General features: G+C 40.7%; 1 protein-coding gene across 1 annotated transcript in view; it reads right to left on the bottom strand.

Annotated features, from left to right (window-relative positions):
- thsd7ba (thrombospondin, type I, domain containing 7Ba) overlaps positions 1-26,638 on the bottom strand; it is an 886,244-nt gene that overhangs the window by 503,423 nt on the left and 356,183 nt on the right. The window contains exon 6 of the mRNA XM_048599575.1: positions 22,663-22,832. Coding sequence (XP_048455532.1) covers positions 22,663-22,832 — 170 coding nt within the window. The remainder of the gene's footprint in view (positions 1-22,662; positions 22,833-26,638) is intronic.

Raw genomic sequence — 26,638 nt, 5'->3', positions numbered from 1 at the left:
GAAACGTCAGCCTCTCTGCTCCTATGATGCTGCTTGGCCTGCTGTGTTCATCCAGCCCTGCACCTTGTTGTCTTGAAGTAATTTGAGTTGGTTTAATCACTAGTTTGTTTGAATGACAAATTTTCCAGAGGAAATGCTTCAGGTATTTCTTCTACCTGTGGTATGTCGTCTAATGAAGGTACCTTTCCTCATGGAAATTACGCTACTTAGTTGACTTCTTCACATTTCTAAACGTAATAAACTCATTTGTCTCCAAAAACATTTTGAATGGATTCTCTACCTTTTTGTTACCTTCGGCCACTATAGCATCAGTGCCCATACGAATCACCATGTTGGATTATGCTCTAGATTCTAACCATTGACAGCTCATAGTGGGAAAAAGTTGTCTGCCATGAATATTCCTTTCTGTACCGAATCTAATGATCTATCTCACTGTAAGTGGTAGAGGACTGACCAAGTGAGGGTCTTAACAAGAAGATACACTTGTTTCACATAACATGGTAAAGTTTATTACACAATAGCAAATGACACAATTAAAATTAACTAATTTGGAATAATTACAATAATCAGGAGCCAAGTGTGTGACATCTGACTCCATTAGGACTTCGCGGAAGACAAAACATTTCTCCACTCAAAGACTGTGCAGCATTTATCAGATTGGCTGGAGCTGATGCAATTTCAACAGTAACACATTCAGAACCACTTCCTTATCAACAGTAATGACTAGTTTATAAACATTCAATATGAAACAAAACTGAGTTCCTTTTCCAGAATGATTGACAATATAGTGAAAGATGTATGAAAGATTTTAATCATTAATTTTAATTCCAATTAGTTAGCCAGCTTTTCAAACTCTGACATCTATCCTGTCTCGCTGTCCTACTATCTTCCCCTCCTTCAGCAGATGCAACACCATTAAAATCACTATAAAGCCCTTTATTTTGTGATTAGTTGAACCACCACAAATGATAAATCTGTGAATTTCATGGTCCTATGCAAAAAAATTCCAGTCAACTGGTGCTTCTGGACTTTGGATTTCCACACTGAAGAGATCGCAATGTACAAGAAATTGCAAAAACATAAATAAGCGACACTGTTTTAGGCAGTGAGTAACAATTTCTTTAAAATCATTCAACTCAACTTTGGTTCAAATACCTTTTAAGCATCCTTGGAATGCAGGCCATTGGTTCATGAAAACAAGCTGCAATATGCCCATTCTATGCCTGTAAAACAAATGTCTTCCTACCTCTATATATGTGTCTGTGTCGATATAAATGCCTGTTTGTGTGCATGTGAGCATGGGGAAGCATGTAGTTTAACTTTACATTGTAGGATAAAAATAATCTGTAAATAATAGAGATCCAAAATTTAAAGGTTTTTTTATCCACTCGAGGGACATTGGTGTCAGTGCCCACACCTAGTTGCTCGTGAAAAGGAGGTGGTGAGCTATCTTCTTGAAACTCTGCAGCCCAAATGCTGTAGGTTGATCCATAATGCCCTTAGGAAGGAAATTCCAGGATATTGACCCAACGATTACAATATTTGCACCTTACAGCACAGAAAATAGGTAGACAGCTGATGTGCCTGTGCCAACTTCTTCAAACACGGTATCCACTCTCCCTCTCTCACTCATTCCCTATAGTTCTGCCCTTAGTGCTCCGCCTTAATTTATCCCTTTATCCAATTACCTTTTGAAAGTTACTGCTGAATCAAGCAGTGCTTCCGAACCATATCAACTTGTAAAAAAAGAATTTTCCACTTCCAACTTCGATTTGCATAATATACAAAATTACACACACAATTTTTCAAAATCAAAAGAGTCAAGGCAAACTGCCAGTGACATCTACATCCCCTAATACAATTTTCCTAACTATAAAAACAAACATGAAGCTCAAAAGCCCACCTATCTTCTTGATTTATATTTCAGAGAAATGATATTTTACAAATTTGCTTGTACATAGAACCCGTCACCAACAAGATTCACATACCAGAAACTCTGGCTTATGCTGCCAAAGAGTTTCCAACCATTAAAATGAAAAAGATAGAAAATTATTAGTGATGGCAGGCAAATTTTCCAATATGCTGTACTGCCAAATGATGCTACCTGTCAGTACTGCAGACTCGGAAAACGACTCCTTATCTCTGTAATTGCTGTTTGAAGAAAGTATATTATTCCAATTGAAAATCTAATACTATGGATAGCAGTGAATTTTAAGTGCAGATCTGCAGCGCATCCTCATCTTACTCTCATTGTCATGATATACAGAGCACATAAGTTCTTGGGAAAGGGGCCTAGGTAATTACTTGAAAAAGGCAGAGGTTGAAAGGATTGAAGAAAACAAGAGAACAAGGTTTTGAAGATTGTATCACATGAAGAAAAAAATTGATGAAGACTCACTATACCCTTCAGTCTTGCGGTAAATTCTTCTTTAAAAACCAATGAGTAGTAGACTAAAATTGCGCACGCAAACAACTTTGACATAAATAATGTATTTCTAACTTCTCCTTAAATCCATTTGCTCTTACCCAAAATGATTGTTTGTGTGGGTGGACAATGAGAACACTCTGCCACTTTTTACCTGGCCATACTCCATTCACAATCTTGTACAGCTTCATCAAGATACGTTTGTCATCTGCTCAACTCAAGTGGTATAACTTTTCGTTCCTATTAATGCCATGTTAGTCTAAAATGCATTTTTTTTATTATTCCAAAATGAGATGCTCAAAGCTGCACACCACGGGCTGAAATTAATTCTACATTTGGGAGTGGGCTAGGAGGTGGAGGAGAGCCTAGAATCAGTTAGAAAGAAGATGGGGTGAAATGTCCAAGCCTTTCCAAATCCTTCTAAATTAGGAACAGAGATTGTCGAGAATTGTTGAGCTGCCTAGAAGTTAATTAAGATTCATAAATGGCCAATTCAAGTGCATGTAAAGATGTTATCCCACCATAACTGGTAAAATACTAGTGGGAGAGACCTTAAGCCAAATGGAATACTGTCTAGTACAGAAGGCTCTGCTATACCGTGTGTTCCGACAACGCAAATTGGCTACAATGCAGTTGACGAACAGGAGAACGCTTTTTCTAAAACGCGAACTTGTTTTGGCTACAACACGATTCCATTGAGTAGGCAGCTTGCTGTCAGGAGCCCTTTACTAATGATATGTACAGTGTACCTGTGATCAGAAGCTAGCCAGAAGGAGGGCACAGAAGAGGAAAAGGAAATGATAATGATCGGAGGGTGACACTGCCTACAGTTTACTGTCGTCTACCCGTGCTCAGGCTGACATCATGAGACTCATCGTGACTCTACTGTCGGCGCTGCTCTTCATCCTTTTTGACTAGCCCTTCAAGCAAGCTCCAGGAGGTTTTTGGTTGAAACATACCTCCATTCCATTTACCTATCTTTGCTCCATAACTCTTAATTGTAAAATTCTCATTCTTGTTAACAAATCCTCTGTAGTCTTACTCATTTCGATTTCTGTAATCTCAAACAATCCCACAACACGCTCTTATAGATCAGTGTTCTTTCAATTCCAGCCTTGTGCACACCTCATTTTCATTTCTCTACCATACTTACCTTATTCACAGCTGCCCAGCTCCTAGGTTTTGTAATTTCCTTCGTAAGCCTCTCTTGCCTTCTCAAAAACATTCGGAAATCGACTTTGACCATCAGCTATCCTAATCTGGCTTGGCATTAATTCTCATTTAATAGTCCAAAGTAACTGGTTGCTTGATTCAATACTCCAATGAAGTATATCCTGAAGGAGCAAATGGTCCACGGTAAGGAAAGCCATACCTGATGTGCCAGTTCATTACACACTGGGTTGGAGGGGGTGGTGGAAGTTTGAGCTCAGCCTCGCCATCATTGATTTCAAACTGCTGCAAATCCGCTGTCACAGTTGAACTTCTGTCTGAACAGCTGCTGACAGTAGTGCTATCCTTTGTGTTACGCTTTTTTGGTGGTGTGTCCCTGATCCCACTATTCCCGTAGGCCCAATTATGTATATAGCACAATTTTCTATAACAAGATATTGCACTGGAATGGAACTATTGCACTATAGCAGAACCCCTTGTAAATGCTAGCAGCTTCCCAATGACTCAGTGAGGTTATGGGAGGGTCCTCCTGTTTGCTATCCTTTACCCAAGCAAGGGATGGCCTTTATTCATTAGAGTTTAGAAGAATGAGAGGTGATCTTATTGAAACACATTAGACACTGAGGGCTCTTGACACGGTAGATGTTAAAAAGATGTTTCCACTCGGGAGAATTTCAAACTAGGGGACATAGTTACAGAATAATGGGGCATTTAATCAAAACCGAAACGTGGAGAAACCTCTTCTCCTGGAGGGTCATGAATGTCGGGAATTCTCTACACCAGAGTTGTGGAGGCTACATCCTGAAAGTATTTAGAAAGGAAGTACATAGATTTTTAAAAGATCAAGAAATTGAGATCAAGGAGCTGGCAGGAAAATAGGAATTGGGGCCTAGAGCATTATCTCATAGAACAGTTAAGCAGGCTTGAGGGGACAAAGGTCCTTCTCCTGCATTTATTTCTTCTGTTCTTGGGTTCGTATGGTCCTGCTTAAATGACACACTCACCCTCTATCTCTATCCCATTGGTGCCATTCTGCCTGCCCAACAAGGGCTAGTCTCACAAACCTACCCTGTCGCACAGAACCGAGAGTGTACACATTTGATCTGCTAAGAGCAGGTCTAAACTAGAGCTCAACACAATTGCTCTTACCCAGAATAGATTGGGAACAGGGGAAATGCAACATAATCTCAGTGTCCTTTTATGCTGCTGGCTGAAAGTAAGCATACTGGTGCAACAGGTGGTGAAACGTATGTTGGTCTTAATTGCAAGTGGATTCATGGAGAGGAGCAGGGATGTCTTGCTGAAATTGCATAGTGCCTTGAGATTACATCTGGAGTATTGTGCGCAGTTTTACTTTCCTCATCTGAGGAATAATGTTCTGGCTATGAAGGTGTGCAATGAAGATTTCCCAGACTGATTCCTGGGATGGCAAGACTGACATATGAAAGGAGATTAGATTGATTAGAACTATATGATTGGAGTTTAGAAGAATGCAGAGGAATCTCATATAAATTTAACAAGTTCTCTAACAGGGCTAGGCAGGATAAATGCAGCGATGTTGTTCCACATGACTGGAGAACCAAGGTCACAGTCTAAGGATATGGGGTAAGCCATTTTTGGATGGGATACTTGGGACCAGTGATGTTCAGCAGGGATTGCTGCTGAGCCCACTTTTGTTTGCATTTATATAAATGATTTGGATGAGCATTTAGGAGGCATGGTTGGTATGTTTGCAGATGACAATAAAGTTGGTGATATAGTCAACAGTGAAGAATCATCTAAGATTACAAAGGGATCTTGATCAATTGGGCCAATGGACTGAGGAGTGGCAGATAGAGTTTAATTTGGATAAATCCAAGGTATTGCATTTTGGTAAAATGAACAAAGGCAGGACTTATCAATTAATGGTAGGGCCCTGGGTAGTGTTGTTGAATAGAGAGACCAAGGGGTTCAGATACATAGTTCTTTGAAATTTGTGTTACAGGTAGGAGGGTGGTTAAGGTGGCATTTAGCACACCCAGCCTTCATTGTTCAGGCCATTGAATATAAGAGTTGGAACATCATGATGAGTTTTACCGGACATGAATGAGGCTACTTTTGGAGTACTTGTACAGTTCTGGTTGCCTTGCTATAGGAAGGATATTATTAAATTGGGGAAGGTTCAGAAAAGATTTACCAAGATGTTGCAAGGAATGGGGGCTTTGAGTTATAAGGATAGGCTGGTTAGGCTGGGACATTTTTCACTGGAAAGTAGGAGGTTGAGGGGTGACCTTATAGTGATTTATAAAATCATGCGAGACATACATAAGGTGAAGAGCGTAAGTCTTTCACCTAGGGTTGGGGACTTCAAAACTAGGGGGCATAGGTTTAAGGTGAGAGGAGAAAGAGTGAAAAGGGACCAGAGGTGCAATGTTTTTCACACAGACAGTGGTTCACATGTGGAATTAACTGCCAGAGAAAGTGGTAGATGCAGGTACAGTTACAACATTTAAAAGATATTTGGATAGGTACATGAATATGAAAGTTTTGGAGGCATATGGACCAAATGCACGCAAGTGGAACTAGTCTAGTTTTGGGAAACTTGGTTGGCATGGACTAGTTGGACCGAAAGGTCTGTTTTCATGCTGTATGACTGTATGATTCTATTTAGGACTGAGTTGAGGAGAAATTTCTTCACCCAGAAAGTGGAAATCCTATGAAATTCTTTGGCCCAAAAAGCAGTTGATACCAAAGCATTGAATGTTTTCAAGAAGGAGTTAGATATACTTCTTAGGGCTAAAATGGTCAAAGGACATGAAGCAAATGCAGGAACTAGGTACTGCGTTCGATGGTCATATTGAATGGTGGACCAGGTTTGAAGGCTAAGTGGCCTGATCCTGCTGCTTTTTGCTGTGGTTCTATTAATTTGCAAGGCATCCATTAGCTCTCTCAGAGATAGTAAGAACTGCAGATGCTGGAGTCATGTTTTGTTTTCAGATCTCAGTTTGGCGGATAGCCTTTTGTTGAAAAGTTTGAAATGGCTTTCTCCCTTTTGCAGACATTTTTCCACCTAGCTCAGGTACTGACACCCCGGTGACTATATTAGCTAGATTAGAGCTGGTAGCACATGCTGCTGAGTATAGCAGTGCCATGACTCTGCAGGTGACTGAGGAAGAAGCAACCCAAATTGCTGGCACTCCGAGCTACCAGAGACCAGACTCTTGCTCAGCCCCAGGCATGAGATGACTGTATTGTGTCAGCAATTAAGAACTTCATAGAAATGCATGAGCAGACACAGGAGCAGCAGGCAGGTTCGTCAGATGTAGACAAACAGAAAGCTGGAAGAACACAGACAGGTTTATCAGAGGGACTGGTGACTCAAAGATTGGAGAATTATACCAACACTGGACAGCACACAGATTGTCTACTAGATACATGCACACATAGGCCACCTTCCTAGCCATCAGCACTCAGTATTAAAAGCATTGAGGTTGGTTGGCTCACCAAGCTCGCCAACCTCAACATCCACAACCCGAGCTACAAATCTACTCCAAAATCTTAGAGTATTAAAGACAATATGACAGAGGGATGAGGAACCTTCACCTCTCAAGGAGACAGGGCAGTGTGGGTATTAATCCAAATGATGATATTACTGAACAAGTCAGATTCCAGATGGAGACTGGCTTGATAGATCATATCTATGTTTTTTTATTTCACGAGATTGTCATTCATTGAATGTGCTGTTGATCTGGCTTTGACAACAAAATAGAAATTTATTACATAAAAGTAAGATAAAATAGAATAAACAAGGTTACTTGTACATTAATGCAATTTGAAAGATTTCAAAACACACAGTAAGACTGCAAGCCCTTGTACTTGAATACCATCAGTTGACAATACTCAAACACCAAAAAGAACTCCTTTCTTTATTATATCTGTAGATTAGAGCCCCAAGACTAAACATGGTCCACTCCCTTGAGTAACCTATCCAAACAGCCCCAAACAATGAGGGATCAGACCCTTGCTTGACATCCATGCAGCTTTCTGTATATAAATAAGGCAAGACTAATTGATATTAAAATATTAATGGATATAAATAGGCCTGTCATCACTTACTGGCAAGATTCTTATTTCAGCATTGAACAACAGTTTAGAGAATTGGATCTTTTGCTCTCAACATCGAGAACCTGGTTTTCCCAAATTTCTTGTCACTGCCCACATTGTTCAGTGATTGGAGAGATTCCACTCATTAACTCTGCTTGTCTCTGACAACTGATACTGCCTAACTTTTGAGTGCTTTCCAGCACTTTATTTCCACAACCACTGTCCACCCCCCCCCCCCCCCCCCCCCCCCACCTCAACCACCCCAGATTTCCAAAATTCACAATATGCTGTTTCAAATTCTTATCCTGCAATGTGGAAGCTACTTGTGAAGTCACTTTTGTTGCTCCTCTGATGCTGCTTAGCCTGCTGTGTTCATCCAGCTCTACACCTTGTTATCTCAGATTCTCCAGAATCTGCAGTTCCTACTATCTCTCGCATATTCATCACTGTCAGGTTGTAGAAAAAAGTAAGTGACACAATAATCTTTCCATTTTACAATGCTGCATTTCAAAGCAAAAATTGAGGTTAAATTGTTTGTGAGTCCTCTCATTCATGACTACTGCTTTGAATGTATCACTATGCATGGGATGCCCCTGTTCAATGTTTCATAAGGCTTTGCCTACATGGAGAATTCTTTTCTTCTCTTCTCCTAGAGGAAAATAAATTAGGAGATACATGCTGCTTTTTAAACAGTGGTTTCATACAGGATTTAAAACAAAAATCACATACTGCAACAAAATATGCATCAATTCATGTAGCAGACACAGCTAAATTGTGGAATAATGCAGCTGTAGGACTCGTTTCAGTTGGGGCAATGTTAAAACCTGTCTTGGCTCACTAATGACCTTCAGGAAAGGAAACTGCTGCCCTTACCTGATCTGTGCTTAGAGTGCATCCAGAGCCACAGCTTAGTGATTGACTCTTAACTGCCCTCTGAAATGGCCTAGCAAGCCATTCAGTTCAACCAACTGCTAGAAAGGAAAAAAAAAATAAAACCAAATGGACCATGTAGCATTAACTAAAGCACCAGAAATAATAATTGCAAACCAACCCTATCAACTCTGAAAAGTCCTCTTTAGTAATATCTGTAGGCTATTGCCAAAAATTGGGAGTGTGGTCTCACAGACTAGTCAAGTAATGGTCTGACACAGTCAAATCACACCTTACAGATCATGTCCCAGACACCATCACCTGGATATGTTCTGTCCCACACACAAGACAAACTCAGCAGACATAGCAGCACAATGGTGTACTGTTTGGAGACGTTTGCCCTAGGAATTCACAACTTTGACGCCAGACCCATGAAATCTCATGGCTGCAGGTCAAACGTGGGCAGGAAACGTCCTGCTGTTTACCATGTACCACCTTCCCACCACCCGCTCTCAACCCTACCCCCTCAGCTGATGAAACAATGCTCCTCACCTCCATGTTGAAAATCACTTGGAGGAAACACTGTGGGTGGCAATGGCACAGAATGCATTTGAGCCAGGGACATCAATGTCCACTTCCATGAGTGTTTTGGCTGCAGCACCACAGATCAAGCCAATCGGGTCCTAAAGGAAAAAGCTGCCAGTCTGGTTTCTCGGCAGGTGGTGAGGGAACCAGTAAGAACGAAAAACTTACTTGAACTCACCTTTATCAATCTACCTACTGTAGATGCATCTGTCCTTGACAATATCGGTAAGAATAACCACCACACAGTCCTTATGGAGATGAAGTCCCATCTTCACGATGAGAATACCCTCCATTGTGTTGTGTGGTACTATCACCGTGTTAAATGGAATAGACTTCAAACAGTTCTCGCAACTCGAGATTGGACATCTATGAAGAGCTATGGGCTACAAACAGCAATAGAATTACGCTCCATACAATCTGCAACCTCATGCCCATAATATCCCTCATTCTACCATTACCATCAAGCCAAGGAATCAAAACTTGTTCAACAAAGAGTGCAGGAGGCCATATCAGGAGCAGCACCAGATGAACCGAAAAATGAGGTGTCAGACTGATGAAGCTACAAAATAGCACTACTTGCATGCCAAACTGCAAAAGCAACAAGTGATAGATAGAGCTAAGTGATTCCACAACAAACAGATCAGATCTAATCTCTCTACTCTTGTCAAATCAAATCATGAATGGTGATTGACAACTAAACTCACTGGAGGAGGTTTCGCAAACATCCTCATCCTCAATAATAGAGGAACCCAGCACATCAGCGCAAAATATAAGGCTGAAGTATGTTCAAGAACTCCAGCTAGAAGTGCTGAGTGGATGATCCTTCTCGGTCTCCTCCAAATGTCCCCAGCTGCATAGATGCCAGTTTTCAGCCAACTGTGCTAAACTTAATTACAAAGGAACAAGGGAACATCTTGTTGGAGTGGACCGGGGAAGGAGATTAGCAGCAAAGATGGTTAAGGAACAATAGCAGATAGAGTCATGGAGTCATACAGCATAGAAACAGACCCTTCGGTCCAACTCTTCCATGCCAACGAATTTTCCCAATTTAAACTAGTTCCACTTGCCTGTGTTTTGCCAATATCCATCTAAACATTTTCTATTCATATACCTATCCAAATTTCTTTTAAATTTTATAACTATACCTGCATCTATCACGTCCTCTGGCAGTTCATTCTACACATAAATCACATGCCGTGTGAAAACATTGCTGCTCAGGTCCCTTTTAAACCTTTCTTGTCTCACCTTAAAAATTTGTCCCCTAGTTTTGAACTCATCAACCCTGGGGAAAAGACCTTTGCCCCTCATGATTTTATAAACCTCTACCCCTCAACCTCCCACACTCCAAGTGAAAGAAGTCCCAAACTATCCAGCTTCTCCTTGTAACGCAAACCCTCCAGTCTCGGCAACATCCTGGTAAATCTTTCCTGAACACTGTCTGCAGATGTTTAAGAAAATAGTTGATGGCTCACAGTAAAGATATATTCCAGTGAGGAAGAAGGGTTCTAGGAAGGATAAGTCAACCATGGTTAACCAGGGAAGTTAAGGATAGCATAAGATTGAAAGAAACAACTTACAATGTGGTAAAGCTTAATTGCAAGGCAGAGAATTTGGAAAGTTTTAAAAACCAACAATAAAAAGTAATAGAGAGGGAGAAAATGAACTTTAAGGTTAAAATTGCAAGTAATATCAAGGCAGACAGCAAGAGCATCATTAAATATTTAAAAAGGAAGACAGAGGCCAAAACCAACATAAGCTGCTTAGAAAATGATGCTGGGGTAATAATATTGCGGAACCAGGAAATAGCAGAGAAGTTGAATAAATATTTTGTATCAGTTTTTATGACAGAAGACATGAAAAACATTTCAAAATTAGAAATTATTCAAGAAGCAAAAGGAGTAGGGAAAATAAATTCAATAACTAATCGCTAGAGAATAAGTGTTAGAGAAACTAATGGGACAACTGTACAGAAAAAAGGCTGTCAGTCAATAACAAACACCTAACTATTCTGAACCCATTTTCCAGCACTTGGCTCATAGCTTCGCATGCCTTATCAATGCAACTGTACATTTAAACACTTCTTAAATATTATGAGGGTTTCTGCCTCTACCACCCTTACAGGCAATGAGCTCCAGGTTCCCACCACCCTCTGAGTAAAAAACCAAAAGAACTGGGGATGCTGGAAATCAGAAACAAAAATAGAAATTGTAAACAGAAAAATCCTTTGTTCTCTTCATAACAAACTCTCCAACTCAGGCCACATCCTGATAAATCTCCTCCACATTCACTCCAGTGCTATCACATTCCCCACTTTAATGTGGCTTTTAGTACACAATACTCTTGCTGTGGCCTAACTAACTGTTCATACAGTTCCAGCATAACCTCCCTGCTCTGAAGCTCTATGCCTTGAATAATAAAGGCAAGTATACCAAAGGCCTTCTCAACCATTCGAACCACGGTTCCTGACATACCTTAATGGACCAGTATATGTACACAGCAAGGACCCTCTGATCTTCAGTGCTCCCCAGGGCCCTCTAATTCAACATGTATTACTGCCTAATTTGTCCTACGCAAAGGCATAAAGACCAATAAGACACCTGCAGATTGAGTGTGTCCTCTTTGAAATACTGAAGAATGAGAGATCACCTTATTGAAACATACAAGATTCTTATACGCTTGACAAGTTGGATATGGAGAGACCCTTGTGGGACTGGGAGCATAATCTCAGAATAAGGGGTCACAAATTTAAAACAGAGATGAGGAGGAATTTCTTCTCAGAGAGTAGTGAATCTGTGGAATTCTTTAAGGTGGTTGCTGTTGAAGCTGGGTCATTAACTTTTATTCAAGGCTGTGATAGATTTTTAATTCGCAAAGGTATCGTGGACCATAGGGAAAAGGCAGGAAAGTACAGTTAAGGATTATCAGATCACATGATCTCATTGAATGGCAAAGCAGACTCAATGGGCTGGATGGCCTACTTCTGCTCTTAGAAACATAGAATATAGGAAGAGTAAACCTTTCAGCTCTTCAAGCCTGGTCCACCATTTAATATGATCATGTCTGCTCATCCAACTCAATGTCTTGTTGCTACTTTCACCCCAAACGCTCTGATTCTTTAAGCCCCAACAACGATAATCTAATGCCTTGAAAACATTCAACGTTTTGGCTTCAACAACTTTCCATGGCAGACAATTCCATTGGCTCACAATTCTCTGGATGAAGAAAGTTTTCCTCATCTCAGTCCTAAATGCATCCTTAGACTGTAACCCTTGGCTCCAAACTCCCCAGACATCAGGGATAACCCCTGACTACTCCTGTTAGAGTTTTATAGATTTCTTTGAGATTTCCCTTCATTCTTCTAAGCTCCAGTGAATGTAGTCCTAACCAATCTAATCTTTTTTCATATGTCAGGAATCAATCTGGTAAATCTTTGTTGCACTCCCTTCATAGCCAGAACATCCTTTGTCAGGTAAGGTGATCAAAACTCCAGGTGTGATCTCACCAAAGCTCTTTACAACTGCAGCAACACATCTTGAATCCTACATCTTATGGCCTTTATGGTCAAATCATTCCACAAGAGATCAAGAAATGGTTGGAGGCACTGGATATTGCAAAGGCTATGGCTCCTGACATTATTCCATCAAGAATACTGAAGACTTGTACTCCAGAACTTGCCATGCCCCTAGCCAAGCTGATCCAGTACCACAATACCACTGGTGTCTACCCAACATTGTGGAAAATTGCACATAATAAAGCACTGCAAATTCAACCTAACCAATTACCACTTCCCCAGTCTACTTTCTATCATCAATAAAGTGATGGAAGGTGTCAACAGTGTTATTATGTAGCACTTACTCAAATACAGTTTTCTCACTAATGCCCAGTTTGGGTTCTGCCAGGGACACTCACCTCCTGACCTCATTAGAGTCTTGTTCTGTATCTGAACAAGAGAGCTGAATTCCCAACAGTGAGATGGAAGTGACTGTTCTTGACATCCAGGTTGCATTTGACCAAATGTGGCATCGAGAAGCTCTGGCAAAAAATTGAAATCAGTGGGAATTCAGGGGAAAACTATTTCAAAATATACCTGGCATAAAGAAATATGATTGGTGGAATTCAGTCAGCTCAGCTCCAGGATATTAATGTAGGAGTTCCTCAGGGTAGTGTTCTAGGCCCGACCATCTTCAGCTGCTCCAATAAGCTTCCTTCTACCATAAGGTCAGATGTGGGGAAGTTTGCTGATGATATTCAGCAAACTTCGATATTCAGCAACATACACAATTCCTCAGAGACTAAAAGTAGTTTGTGTCCAAATGCAGCAAGACCTGAACAATATCCAGGTTTGGGCTGAAAGCTAGCAAGTAACGCTCATGTCACACAAGTATCAGGCAATGATCATTTCCAACAATTGAGTATATAACCATCGCTCCTTGACATCCAATGACAATTCCATCACTAAATTCCTCATTATCATCCTGGAGGCTTACCATTGACCGGCAACCGAACTGGACTAGCCCTGTAAATATTGTGGCTGCAAAAGCAGTTCAATGGCAAGGAATCTTGAAGCGAGCAACACACATCCTGAATTCCCAAAGTTTGTCCACCATCTACAAGCCGTAAGTCAGGAGTGTGATGGAATACTCCCCATTTGCTTGGATGGGTGCAATGCCAACAACACTAAAGAAGCTTGACATCATCCAAGTCAATGCAGCCTGCTTGATTGCTATCACATCCACAAACATTGTTGATTGATTCTTTGCTTGTCACATGTACTGAAATACAGTGAAAAGCGGTCAGCAGACCCGAAACATTAACTCTGTTTTCTCCTTCACAGATGCTGCCAGACCTGCTGAGCTTTTCCAGCAACTTTGTTTTTGTTTCTGATTTACAGCATCCGCAGTTCTTTTGGTTTTTACAGTGAAAAGCTTTGTTTATGAGCGGTACAGGTAGATCACAGCAAGCAAAGGACTTACAGATCAAAAAGACTTAGAGGCATACGGGTTACATTGCAGGTTACATTATTTGAGGCTAGAGTCCACTCAACAGGCTGATAACGGCCAGAAAGAAGCTGTTCCTGAACCAGCTCGTGCATGTGTTCAGGCTTCTGTATCTTCTGCCTGATGGAAGAGGTCATAGGAGGTCATTACCAGCGTGCAATGGGTCTTTGATGATGTTGGCTGCCTTTCCTCGGCAACAAGTCAGGTAAATGGAGTCTCTGGATGGAAGGTTGGTTTCCATGATGGCCTGGGTTGTGCACACCACCTTCTGCAGTTTCTTACGGTCCTGGGCAGAGCAGTTGCCATACCAGGCCATTATGCACCCAGACAGTATGCTTTCAATGGCGCATCTGTAGATGGTGGTGAGGGACCTTAACTCCCTCCAATGAATTTTAGTAACAGCAATGTGTACTAAATACAAGATACACCACAGAAATTCACCAAGGATCCTTAGACATCATCTTCCAAATCCATGATCACGTCCATCTAGAAAGATAAGGGCAGCAAATGCATTGGAACACCACTAACTGCACATTCCCCTCTAAGGCACTCACCACCCTGACTTGGAAATATATTGCTGTTCCTTCACTATCGCTGGGTCAACAGTAGAATAAATCATTTTCAATGTGGCTTCTAATATAACACTATGTTGAAAATTGCAAAGACCAAGAAACAATGAGGCAATAAAGACCAAAAGAACTGAGAATGCTGTAAATCAGAAACAAAGACAGAGGCTCTGGAAAAGCGCAGCAGGTCTGGCAGCATCTGTGAAGAGAAATCAGCATTAACATTTCGGGTCCTCAGTTCTGAGGAAGGGTCACCGGACCCGAAATGTTAACTCTGATTTCTCTTCACAGATGCTGCCAGACCTGCTGAGCTTTTCCAGCAACTTCAGCTTCTGTAACAATGAGTGAATAATTTAGTTTCAGTTACAGGCAGGTTACTAAAGGATATTTGCCTGTACCCTGGAAGGATTTAAAGGGACCTCCGAGTGTTTGTGGGAAAGAAGGTCATTTTTCAACAATCTGGTTGAATTTTTGGAAGAGGTTTCTGAGTTGACAAAGAAACATTTCCCAAGGCATGTAGGGTATTCAGATTTTTAAAATGGCTTTTTGCAGTGTTGAAAGTAGATTAATCTATACAGAGTCAGCTGAGAAAAGAGGGCAGATCCTTGGGTGAATAAGGAATGTCTTGCTTTTCTGTAAGCAGAACGTTGTGATTGATGATAGCAGTTCCGCACAGAGATGATTTGTAGTAAATCTCCTGCAGAGATTTGTGATGGTCCCCTTTCTATCCAAAAGCTAATAATTTTGATGAAAGTGCTGAGGAAACGATGGGCAGATTCATAAATGACACAAATATGTTTGGGGATAAAGCTATGAATGAGAAAACTCAGCCTACACAATCAGATCTAATTGCAATGGGAATGGGCCCTGTCAGGAAAAGATTACAATTAATGTTGAAAAATGTAATATAATGAACCTGGAGAGAGGCATAGAAGCCCATGAAAAGGTTCAAAGCAGAGCTGCAGGTAAATAATTTGTTGAAAAATTCTTAGTTCTTACAACAGCTGGATCTTTTTTCCCACCATAAATGTTATCCTTGCGAGGATTAATTAGTCTGTATCCATTAGTATAAGATAAATTAAGGGTAATTAGGGGAGATGAGTGCAAGATAGTTAAAGCACAGAACCTTGTTAAAAGTTAGGGAGGAGCTAGGCAGTCCTCAGTCTGGAGAGCACACAACTGGCACTGTGCTGTGTCAATCTTACACCAGCTCCGTATGTCAGCGGCTTACATGGTAAACTCACGACACATGCAGCGTGCAAGCAGCCAACCTTTCGGAGACTAGTCCCCATAGAAGTCCATGGATGAGCTTATCAGTCAGGTGGTCCAAGTCAAGAGCAGGCTCCCATGCAAATCCAGGAAATAAGTCACAGTCGGGCATCCATTGGAGGTCAGGGGGCCCATGCCTCCATAGTCCAGGGAGTGGGTACAGTCAGTGCTTTGGCTCCATTGCAGCACATCCGGGGGATAAAGCCGTATACTTGAGCAGAACTATAGGCAACAGTGTGTGAACACATTTTCATTCATGGGATGTGGACGTCACTGGCTAGGCCAGCATTTATTGCCCATCTCTAATAGCCCAGGGCACAGTTAAGAGTCAACCACATTGCAGGGGTCTGGAGTCGCATGTAGGCCAGACCAGGTAAGGATGGCAGTTTCCTTCTCTAAAGGACATGAGTGAACCAGATGGGTTTTTCCTGACAATTGGCAATAGATTTGTGGTCATCATTCCAGATTTTTATTGAATTCAAATTCCACCATCTGCCTGGAGGGATTCAAACCCAGGTCCGCAGAACATTACCTGGGTCTCTGGATTAACTGTCTAGTGATAATTCCACAAGGCTAGCACCTCCCGCTGTGAGCTTGCTCAGGGGTGCCTGGTTGTGTCAGTGGTCAGATCGGTCCAATAGTCCATCCACTAGGAGCAAAAGGAAAGGGGGATTCCAAGTGCAGTTGTTGCCACAGGACTGAGCCTCAGCAGTATACTATTCTGGAATGGGGGACGTAGGCTCTGGGCAGGGGCGCTGTACAATAGTGAAGGTGGCTGGGGCAGCAGGATTTGCAAAAGGAGATATAGTAGAGTTTGGATGGGAAGGATGCAATGGCAGCGGGGGATTCATCCAAGTCAGGAACATATGAACACATGCGGGGTGACTGGTGTGGCATAATGTGGGGATGGAGAAAAGAGAGGGTAAGAGGAAAGAGAGGCCATTTTGCCTTTCCCATCACATTCAGATTCTGTCCATCAACAAGCACGGCAGCTTCAGAATGCCAGTGCCCATCTGGATAGACAGCAGCTTTCTGTAGATGGCACAGATGCAAGGAATGCCTCTCTTTCAATAGACATCCGCTGAGTAGCAAGTTGTACCAAGAACGGCTTAAGTAAGATGGGGTAGAAATTGAATATGGGAGACACCATACAGACTTGATAGGTAATTAATTTAGTGAGTGTGGTAAGACAAGGCAAGAAAGGTGTTTGAAGAAGAAGAACAGTGAAGACAAATGGATGTCCCTTACAAATCAGAAACAGGGGAATGTATAATGGGGAACAAAGAAATGGCTGACCAACTAAGTACATACTCTGGTTCTGTGTTCACAAAGATGAACATGAATAACATAGCAAAACTGTTGGAGACCACAATGTTTAGAGAAGAAGATACCAAAGGAAATCAGCATCGACATGGGAATTGCATGGAGAAAATTGATTGGATTGAAGGCAGTTGTATGCAGAGGGTCTGATAATCTATATCCCAGGGTACTTCGGGAAGTGGCTTTGGAGATAGTGGAAACATTGATGGTGATCTTCCACAATTCTAAGACTCTGAACAGCTCCTGCAATTTGGATGGTAACTAATGTAAACCCTTGATTTAAGAAGGGAGGCAGCAAAAGAAAGACAGAACTAATAGAATAGTCAGTCTGATGTTGGTAATGGGAGAAATGTCCTTTATGAAAGAATTAATAGTTTAGCACTTAGAAATTATTGGCAAGATCAGACAGAGTTAGCAGGGATTTATGAAAGGGAAATTCTAATATATTAGAATTCCAGTAGAATTGTTCGGGGCTGTAACTAGTAGAGTCAATGAGGGGTGCCCATGAAAGTGATTTATTTTCAATTTCAGAGGGCTTTCACCAAAGTCCAGAATAAGAGATTAGAGTGAGAAATGAAAGCTCATGGGATAAAGTGTGGTGTATTGAGATGGGTAGAGAACTGATTGGTGGACAGGAAATAAAGAGCAGGAATAAACAACTACTTTTCCAAATGGCACAGTAACTATTGGGGTATCACAACGATCAGTGCTAGGATCCCCAGGGGATATACCAGACTGCGCCAGAAAAAAGAGATAACAAGGTGTAGAGCTGGATGAACACAGCAGGCCAAGCAGCATCAGAGGAGCAGGAAGGCTGACGTTTCGGGCCTAGACTCTTCTTCAGAATTGGGGGAGGGGAAGGGGGTTCTGAAATAAATAGGGAGAGAGGGGGAGGTGGATAGAAGATGGATAGAGGAGAAGATAGGTGGAGAGGAGACAGACCGGTCAAAGAGGCGGGGATGGAGCCAGTAAAGGTGAGTGTAGGTGGGGAGTTAGGGAGGGGATAGGTCAGTCCAGGGAGGACGGACAGGTCAAGGGGGCGGGATGAGGTTAGTAGGTAGGAGGTGGGGGTGGGGCTTGAGGTGGGATGAGGGGATAGGTGGGAGGAAGGACAGGTTAGGGAGGCAGGGACGAGCTGGGCTGGTTTTGGGATGCGGTAGGGGGAGGGGAGATTTTAAGCTTGTGAAGTCCACATTAATACCATTGGGCTGCAGGGTTCCCAAGCGGAATATGAGTTGCTGTTCCTGCAACCCTTCGGGTAGCATCGTTGTGAAACTGCAGGAGGCCCAGGATGGACATGTCGTCTGCGGAATGGGAGGTGGAGTTGAAATGGTTCGCGACTGGGAGGTGCAGTTGTTTAGTGCGAGTTTCCTGCAACTGATCCCTCACACCCCCTCCCCACAATAACAACCAAAACAGAATCCCCCTCGTCCTCACGTACCACCCCACCAATCTCCAGATCCAACACATCATCCTCCGACACTTCCGCCATCTGCAATCCGACCCCACCACCAAAGACATTTTTCCCTCCCCAACCCTTATCTGCCTTCCGGAGGGACCACTCTCTCAGTGACTCCCTTGTCCGCTCCACACTCCCCTCCAGCCCCACCTCACCCGACACTTTTCCCTGCAACCGCAGAAAGTGCTACACCTGCCCCTACACCTCCCACCTCACCCCCATCCCAGGCCCCAAGAAGACATTCCACATCAAGCAGATGTTCACCTGCACATCTGCTAATGTGGTATACTGCATCTGCTGTTCCCATTGTGGCCTCCTCTAGATCGGGGAAACCAAGCGGAGGCTTGGGGACCACTTTGCAGAACACCTACGCTCAGTTCGCACTAAACAACTGCACCTCCCAGTCGCGAACCATTTCAACTCCCCCTCCCATTCCGCAGAGGACATGTCCATCCTGGGCCTCCTGCAGTGCCACAACGATGCTACCGGAAGGTTGCAGGAACAGCAACTCATATTCCACTTGGGAACCCTGCAGCCCAATGGTATCAATATGGACTTCACAAGCTTCAAAATCTCCCCTCCCCCTACCACATCCCAAAACCAGTCCAGCTCGTCCCTGCCTCCCTAACCTGTCCTTCCTCCCACCTATCCCTTCCTCCCACCTCAAGCCCCACCCCCATCTCCTACCTACTAACCTCATCCCGCCCCCTTGACCTGTCCATCCTCCCTGGACTGACCTATCTCCTCCCTAACTCCCCACCTACACTCACCTTTACTGGCTCCATCCCCGCCTCTTCGACCTGTCTGTTTCCTCTCCACCTATCTTCTCCTCTATCCATCTTCTATCCGCCTCCCCCTTTCTCCCTATTTATTTCAGAACCTCCTTCCCCTCCCCCATTTCTGAAGAAGGGTCTAGGCCTGAAACGTCAGCCTTCCTGCTCCTCTGATGCTGCTTGGCCTGCTGTGTTCATCCAGCTCTACACCTTGTTATCTCAGATTCTCCAGCATCTGCAGTTCCTACTATCTCTGCACCAGAAAAAAGACTTCTTTGTAGCCTATTATTCAGCTACTGCTTCTCCTGCCAACCTTTGGCTCCACTAGTTGCATGATGACAGGGGTGAGGGTCCTTATTGAACAGCTGCAGTGTATGTAGCGGCATTATACCCCTATGGAAGTATTCCAGCTAAATATGCTAATTGACAAGTGATATCCCAAAATGAAGCCTAGCTTGAAAGATATTTTATTTACTGTGGTAAACGTAGTGGTCAGTCACTAAAGCATAATCACATAAGCCTAAGAGCTTCTTTAACTACAGAATAGTTTATTACACAGAGGATAAAGAGAATAAAAAAGGGAAGACAAGTCAATTGATATAGATAAAGACTTTTCAAAAAGTCTTAAATTACAAAGCAAAACAAGTTTCAAATTATTTCCCAACACCATTACTATATAGTGATGCAAATCCGAGCAATTACACGTCGACATCAAAATCATAAGGTTGACTTAATTGATTCTCCTTAGCTTCTGACCTGTGATCTATGCAATCTTCCCATTTGAGCTCTCACAAAACTGATAGCTTAGGCTTTTTCAGCTTCTAATAGCATCAAAATTTCTAATCAAACAATTCTGATCTTGAAGTTGCAATCTCAACTTGTTTGGTAACTTATTCCCTTAACTTCTCTGAATGAACTCCTTAATAGGTGAAAGACTACACTTGCTTCTGAACCCAGTCAGGTCATTTTTGAACTGCCCGAAAAATCACAAACGCAAATCATCTCTCTCAGCATCATAGCAGATCAAGTGGCTGTATAATACCGATGTGTATCTGTTGGATGACAATGGAATCGGAATATGAGATGCTGAAAGCAAGCAGACGAGGGTATTTCAAGGGTAGTGATTAGGAGAATGCATTTCACTTTCTGATGAAAAACTGTAACATTGATTTGTCTCAGAGACCTGATCATGTGGAGCCTCCAGCCTTAAGCTGTGGATCTCAAATTATCAACAATTTTCAAATCACAACCATTTCTGTACTATACTTGGAGAAAGTGGTCATGCTGAAGAAATGACTCAAAGTACATGTGTATACCGTTCGGATATTTAATTTAAAGCATTAATTTATTTTAGTTTTAGAAGGGGAAAAATATCTAGTGTTCAATTATTCAGTGTCTGTTGACACTTCTGTTTGTGCGTGATTACAGAGAAAGGAAAATTAAATTGAAACAAGAAGTTGTAAACATGAAAGCAGACATTTTAGAAGCATTGTAAATGTTCCTGTTCAGACATAGAAACTCATATGCCATCTCTACATTTGTCAAAGGCATAAAGTACAACAGTTTTCTTTTTAGTACTAATAATATCTCAACCACAAAAATGAAAAATACTTATTACCGTGAATTTCAGCTAACATGGTCTGAGGAAATTAATATACAAGGATCTATGTCCCTGACCAGGCTACACTATTTTTAAAAAGCCACTTGAACTTCATCAAGACAGGTAGATCAAACATATTTCATAGAAATGTTCTCAGATAAAGTTTATGATAAGTCTTTCCCAATGGTGGACTATGTGAACCAACCATTCACTGTGTTACTGATGTGATTATTTCCCTGATTTACTATTAATGTGTCATTCAACCTTAGTTGGTTCATAAATCATATTGATAAAATACACCACAATCCTCCCACAACTTTAAAGAAATAGAAGGAAAATATTCTAAGTTACATCAGTATCTTACATCTTTGACTTGTGGTTAAATTCTCAGAATTGGACTGTACCTTTTAAGAATTTGACATCTGCCTTAATCACACCTACTTAAAATATATGTAACAGCTTCAGTGAAATCACAAGTTGGAATGCTTCTGAAATATTTCTGTAAAAATGTTTATGGTGCTAAGTTAAGAGACCACACTAAAGGCTTTTTTCTTGTAACTGTTTGTTAGTTGCAATCTGCAAGGAGTGAACAATAAAGATGAGCAGGCAAGCAAAGAAGCCAAAAATTATACACAGAATGGAAAGACAGGAACGAACATTGGGTTGATAGGTTAATCAATGGATAAAGATTGGTGAAGAAGATGGATATAGTGTATTCACTTCCAGGTGTGAAAATGAGAATTATTGCTGATCTGGCATATTTTATAGGCGACATTAGTGTGACGTACAGGGTGAGAGAAGCAATAGCACCGTGTTTCATAGAGTGGAACCAGCATTACAGGAGTTCATAAGTATTTGTTCATACTTTAGCTCTATGAGGAATACAGTGACTTCCCTGAAGCAATGTGACAAACAAAAATCTAATATTTTCCTTCATTCCCAGAATATTTTGAATTTAGCACCAATTTCTCTATTTCTACTTCCAAAAAAATCTACATTATTTTCCAGATAGAAAAGAAATATGACTGTATTGTGAAACCTATAAACAGTTTACAGTAGTCAGAGGAATAGAAGTTGCTATAGCACACATTCCTTGTAATTCTTAGCATTGCCGTTCATTATTCAACTTCATATAAGACCTGCTACAGTGTTGAATTGTACTCATGGTGCTCTCCTTTGTACTAGTGGCACAAACTGAATCAGTAAATTCTGGCAAAAGTCAATTACTGGAACATGTAAGATTTTATCTGTTGATAGTATGCAGTTTAGTGTTTTAAGATAAGATGCCCTCGATACATAACATTAACTAGGAAGCTCACTAGTATAGACATCTGAAGCTATACGTCCATGTGAAACTACTGAGCAGGAAATGTCCAGCTCATTTATTTATCCTGCCTGACACCCTAATGGCTGAAACATCATGATTAAACCTGTCAACATTCTCAAGCCAGCCCTGACACATAATCCCCCAAGGTACCTTAGCAGAAAAAGGTTTATATTTCTACAAACAAGGAAAATTCAGAAATGTATGCATGAATATAATACCTTCTTTTAAATGTTGTTTGCTAACTTCCCCTGTCTTCTGTGCACAGTAAACCTCTCGAGCCTGGATGCCACTTCCGCACAAAGTTGATTCATTGCTTCTGCGTCGGTCTTGCTGACTGAGTAGAGGCTTCACCTGGCACTCATTCCAGTCTGTGGCTTTCCAAACATACCTAATGGAGAATGAAAGCAGCATATGGTTTCTTTCCTTCTAACTGCAGGTCTCCATACGTCAGAAATTTGACTGGGAAACAAAAATCAAAAATTGGCACCACTTATATTTGTGCTCATTGATGAGTGAAAGAGCTTGACTCTGAATTTGTCAATATCAAGCCCATTCTGTATAGATTAACTTACTCTGTCCATCCATAAAAGGAAACATTGTAAAATAATCATGTTTAAAGTTTAACTGATATGCAAAAGAAGTTTAAGATCTTTGAATAACTCCTGAATAGCAACAAATATTTAGCTGAATATTAATGTGAAGATCTTACTTTACAGATACAGTGAATTCAGAAATGTACACACATTTTAAATATTAAATTACTAGAAACAGCTCTCAGAATAATTTGCTGAAAATATTTAAAATGACCAGTGAAACATTTAATGTTCTAGTGAGTTCAATTGAGGCAATGGAAAATGTGGTCAGGGATAAGCTGTTGATTGTTTTAAGTGAACACAGCAGTCTGAATATTTAGATTATTCATTTAAACAGTTTGAGGAAGTAAATATTCATATTCCTTCAACGTTTAACTTCATCATAGGAAACAATAAGATGTTTCATTTCGAGAAAGATGAACAGCTTGAAGCTAAAACTGACTTGCTTTCCTATGAAGAAGATTGCAGCCCCAAGGTATATAACATTACAGAGAAGTATTAAATGAAATGAAGAAGGAATAACTTTTTACCTCCTGACCTGTCAAAAAACACACCTAATGAATGTAAGGAGGCAAATGGAATAAAGGGCTCCATTGATTTTTGAGTGCAAACGTTTGCAATAATCACTGCACAACTAACATTCGCTAAAATATCTTAGGAACTGGAATGTGCTTTTTTGGCCCGTTCAGCCTATCCACCATTAAATTAACTCCTTGATCTGTACCTTAACTACATTTGACAACCATTGTTCCATATCCTTTGGTATTGTTATCCAACAAAAAACCTATCAATCTTAAACTTGAAGATTTAAATCCACATCCTTTTGACACAGATTTTTGTAACTGTGTGTGAAAATGTACTTCTTAGGTCAACATGTCCTTCTTAAGACAGAGTGTTCAAAACTGAACATGCTGCATCAGGTGGGGTCTAAGTGAGCATCATCAAATTTCAGATTTTGTGAAGAATAACACCTAATTAAATTAGCTTCTCTGTAGCTGCTACCTTCTCATCTACAAAATAAATATTCTAATTTGTCCTTCTTAAATCCAAAGTGGATGATCTCATGTCTCCAAACTGAAATTCATCTTTCTTGTCACTCAGTTCTTTTGTAACTTTCATCTCCATCCAATAATGTATTGTACTTCCTAAATTAGTGCCACGTACAAAATTACATGTATATTTCTTTTTACTTGCATCCAAGACAAGAGATTTGGTAACAAGTTGAAGCAAACCATTCATTGGATTCAAGCCCTTCAGCACAGGCACAACCTTCTAAAACCATTATGTTACTCTGCTATCTCTTAGGTTTAATCGTAGTATTTTATTTTGGCCTCACACTACCTGAAATGAAATGCAAAGTACTCATTTAAGAAATCTTTAACTTCCTTATTACCAATTGTAGTCTTGCATCTTTAATACATCCACATTCCTGCTTACTATTCACTTTCTCTACATCCAATTAAAAAGCATTTGTTCTGAGTTCCATGCGCAATCTATCACATCTACAGTGTTCAACATCCTATACATCTGCCAACCTTGTTAGTTGAGCTGTTGTGAGTCCAAATTTTGCAATTTTAAACTGTCAGCGTTAACCATCATTACCACTATGAAACTGACACCAGCTTCTGGCACCTGCAAACAAATGCAGAAATTGATGTCAGTGATTCCCTGCTCCTTTACAAGATGCTTTTGTTGATGTCCTCTTTGATTAAAATCTTAGAAATAGCTTGAGTTTATATTAACTTCCTCTTCTTACATAATTAATCTTGGCATAAAAACCTGTTAAAAAATTATGCCTTATTGAATGAGCTGAAACTGGGTTCTTAACAGTGTGCTGTCATGACTACTGACCAACGTCTTTTCTGCTGTTAAGCTCAGTTTTTATATTTGGGGATAGTCAGTTGTTTTCATTATGATGTTAAAAATTACGGTATTTTTAAAGTAATAAAAAATATTTTGTTAAAGATTTACCTTAGGCCCCATCTGAATGTTCCAGTCTTTATTTTGCTCCCTTTACAATGCTTAAAGATAGAGAATAATAGGTGCATTTTATTTCCTGGTTTACTATGACCTTTTTTTTAAAGCAATTGACTGCTTAATCTGTTTGTGCACATCACTGTTGCAGGATGTCAGAGATCCTTTATGGCTGATGTCAAAAGGAAATTAAACTTGGAAAAGATTTGCCATTTCAGACAAATGTATGTTGGGAATTTTCTACTAAATTTGCAGATAAAGGTGTCACCAGTAGCTAGACAATGATTTCTGCTGAGCAACCCTTTACCATTTGAAGAGGAGAGAATTTCCCAGCTTTCTCACGGAGAATCTAATGCCACTGTCATAGATTAACTAGTTCATTTATCTCCGATTCTACTTTTGGGATCTTGGACACACATTGGTTGTGTGTTTGCCTCATACTCAATGATGGCTAGATTTTAAAAGTAATACATTAGATTTGCAAGTTTTTGGAATATTGAGGAAATTAACTTCCATTCCTCCTCTAGATAGCCAATGCACTTCATAACATTCTAGAATCTCTGCTCAGAAAAATTTGAAATGTGCAATGAAAGTACTCATTTACTCTGGGATGCATTACTTATCAACAACAGGATTAGGTTTCGATGTCACTAATGATTTAGAGTTGCATCAAATGGAAGAGTGTTTTACAATAACAGAGTATTTCATGGATTCTAAATGATAATAAAGAGATTTTACGATAAAACTGTCACACAGTCTACATATGCTTTACCCCAATTTGTTTTGTTAATTTGTCTCAAACAAGTATTATACATAATAAAAAAGGTATAGGCAAAGTCAAGTCCCACCACATCTGTGCTGTAATATGACACTTAGCAAGATAACAACTGAGACTCCAATGACATGTACTCAGTTATCTCCTTGTGTTTGTCAACTATGCACCATAGTTTGTCATTTAGTTGTAAAACTTATCATCCAAAGTCTGAGGCAAAATCCAATACCGAGCATGTACCTTGTAGTTGAACATTGCAAAAGTAATAGTTTAGCTGCCAGCAATCACTGTTCAAGCACTGTAACTGAACCAGCAAATAAACCCCCAACACCTCTCCATCTTCCAAATGAAAGAGAAATAAAACGAAGTGAAATGATAATTTACGTTTTATAGCACCTTGGATGATTTGGGTTTAAAAACCAACTTCAAACCATGGTCACAATGTGTGCCAGTGTGTTAGAAAGCAGGTCTGCTAGTATGCTAGCTTGTGGTTCAAGTTCCATTGTGCTAAGGTATGCTGTGAGGGAGCACAGCTGAGAAATTCCATTAGATAACATTGAACGCACGGATTAAAAAAAAACAAGGTCTCTTTCTTTGCTGAAAACAACTCATCAGTAAAGCCACTGTTAAAGAAAACTACTTCAACTCCTTTCAGCTAATTGTACAACCAAGAATATCCAAAAAGCTGCTGAAACGCCAAAGTCAGCACCACCAGAATCATTTACAATAACAGCAATGTTTCACAGATAACACGGTGTAGAGCTGGATGAACACAGCAGGCCAAGCAGCATCAGAGGAGCAGGAAGGCTGACGTTTCGGGTCTAGACCCTTCTTCAGAAAATTTTCTGAAGAAGG

The sequence above is a fragment of the Rhincodon typus genome, chromosome 7 (assembly GCF_021869965.1).
Source record: "Rhincodon typus isolate 14 chromosome 7, sRhiTyp1.1, whole genome shotgun sequence".
Lineage (NCBI taxonomy): Eukaryota > Metazoa > Chordata > Chondrichthyes > Orectolobiformes > Rhincodontidae > Rhincodon > Rhincodon typus.
The sequence above is the reverse complement of the archived record's forward strand: the minus strand, read 5'-3'. Positions and strand labels throughout refer to the sequence as shown.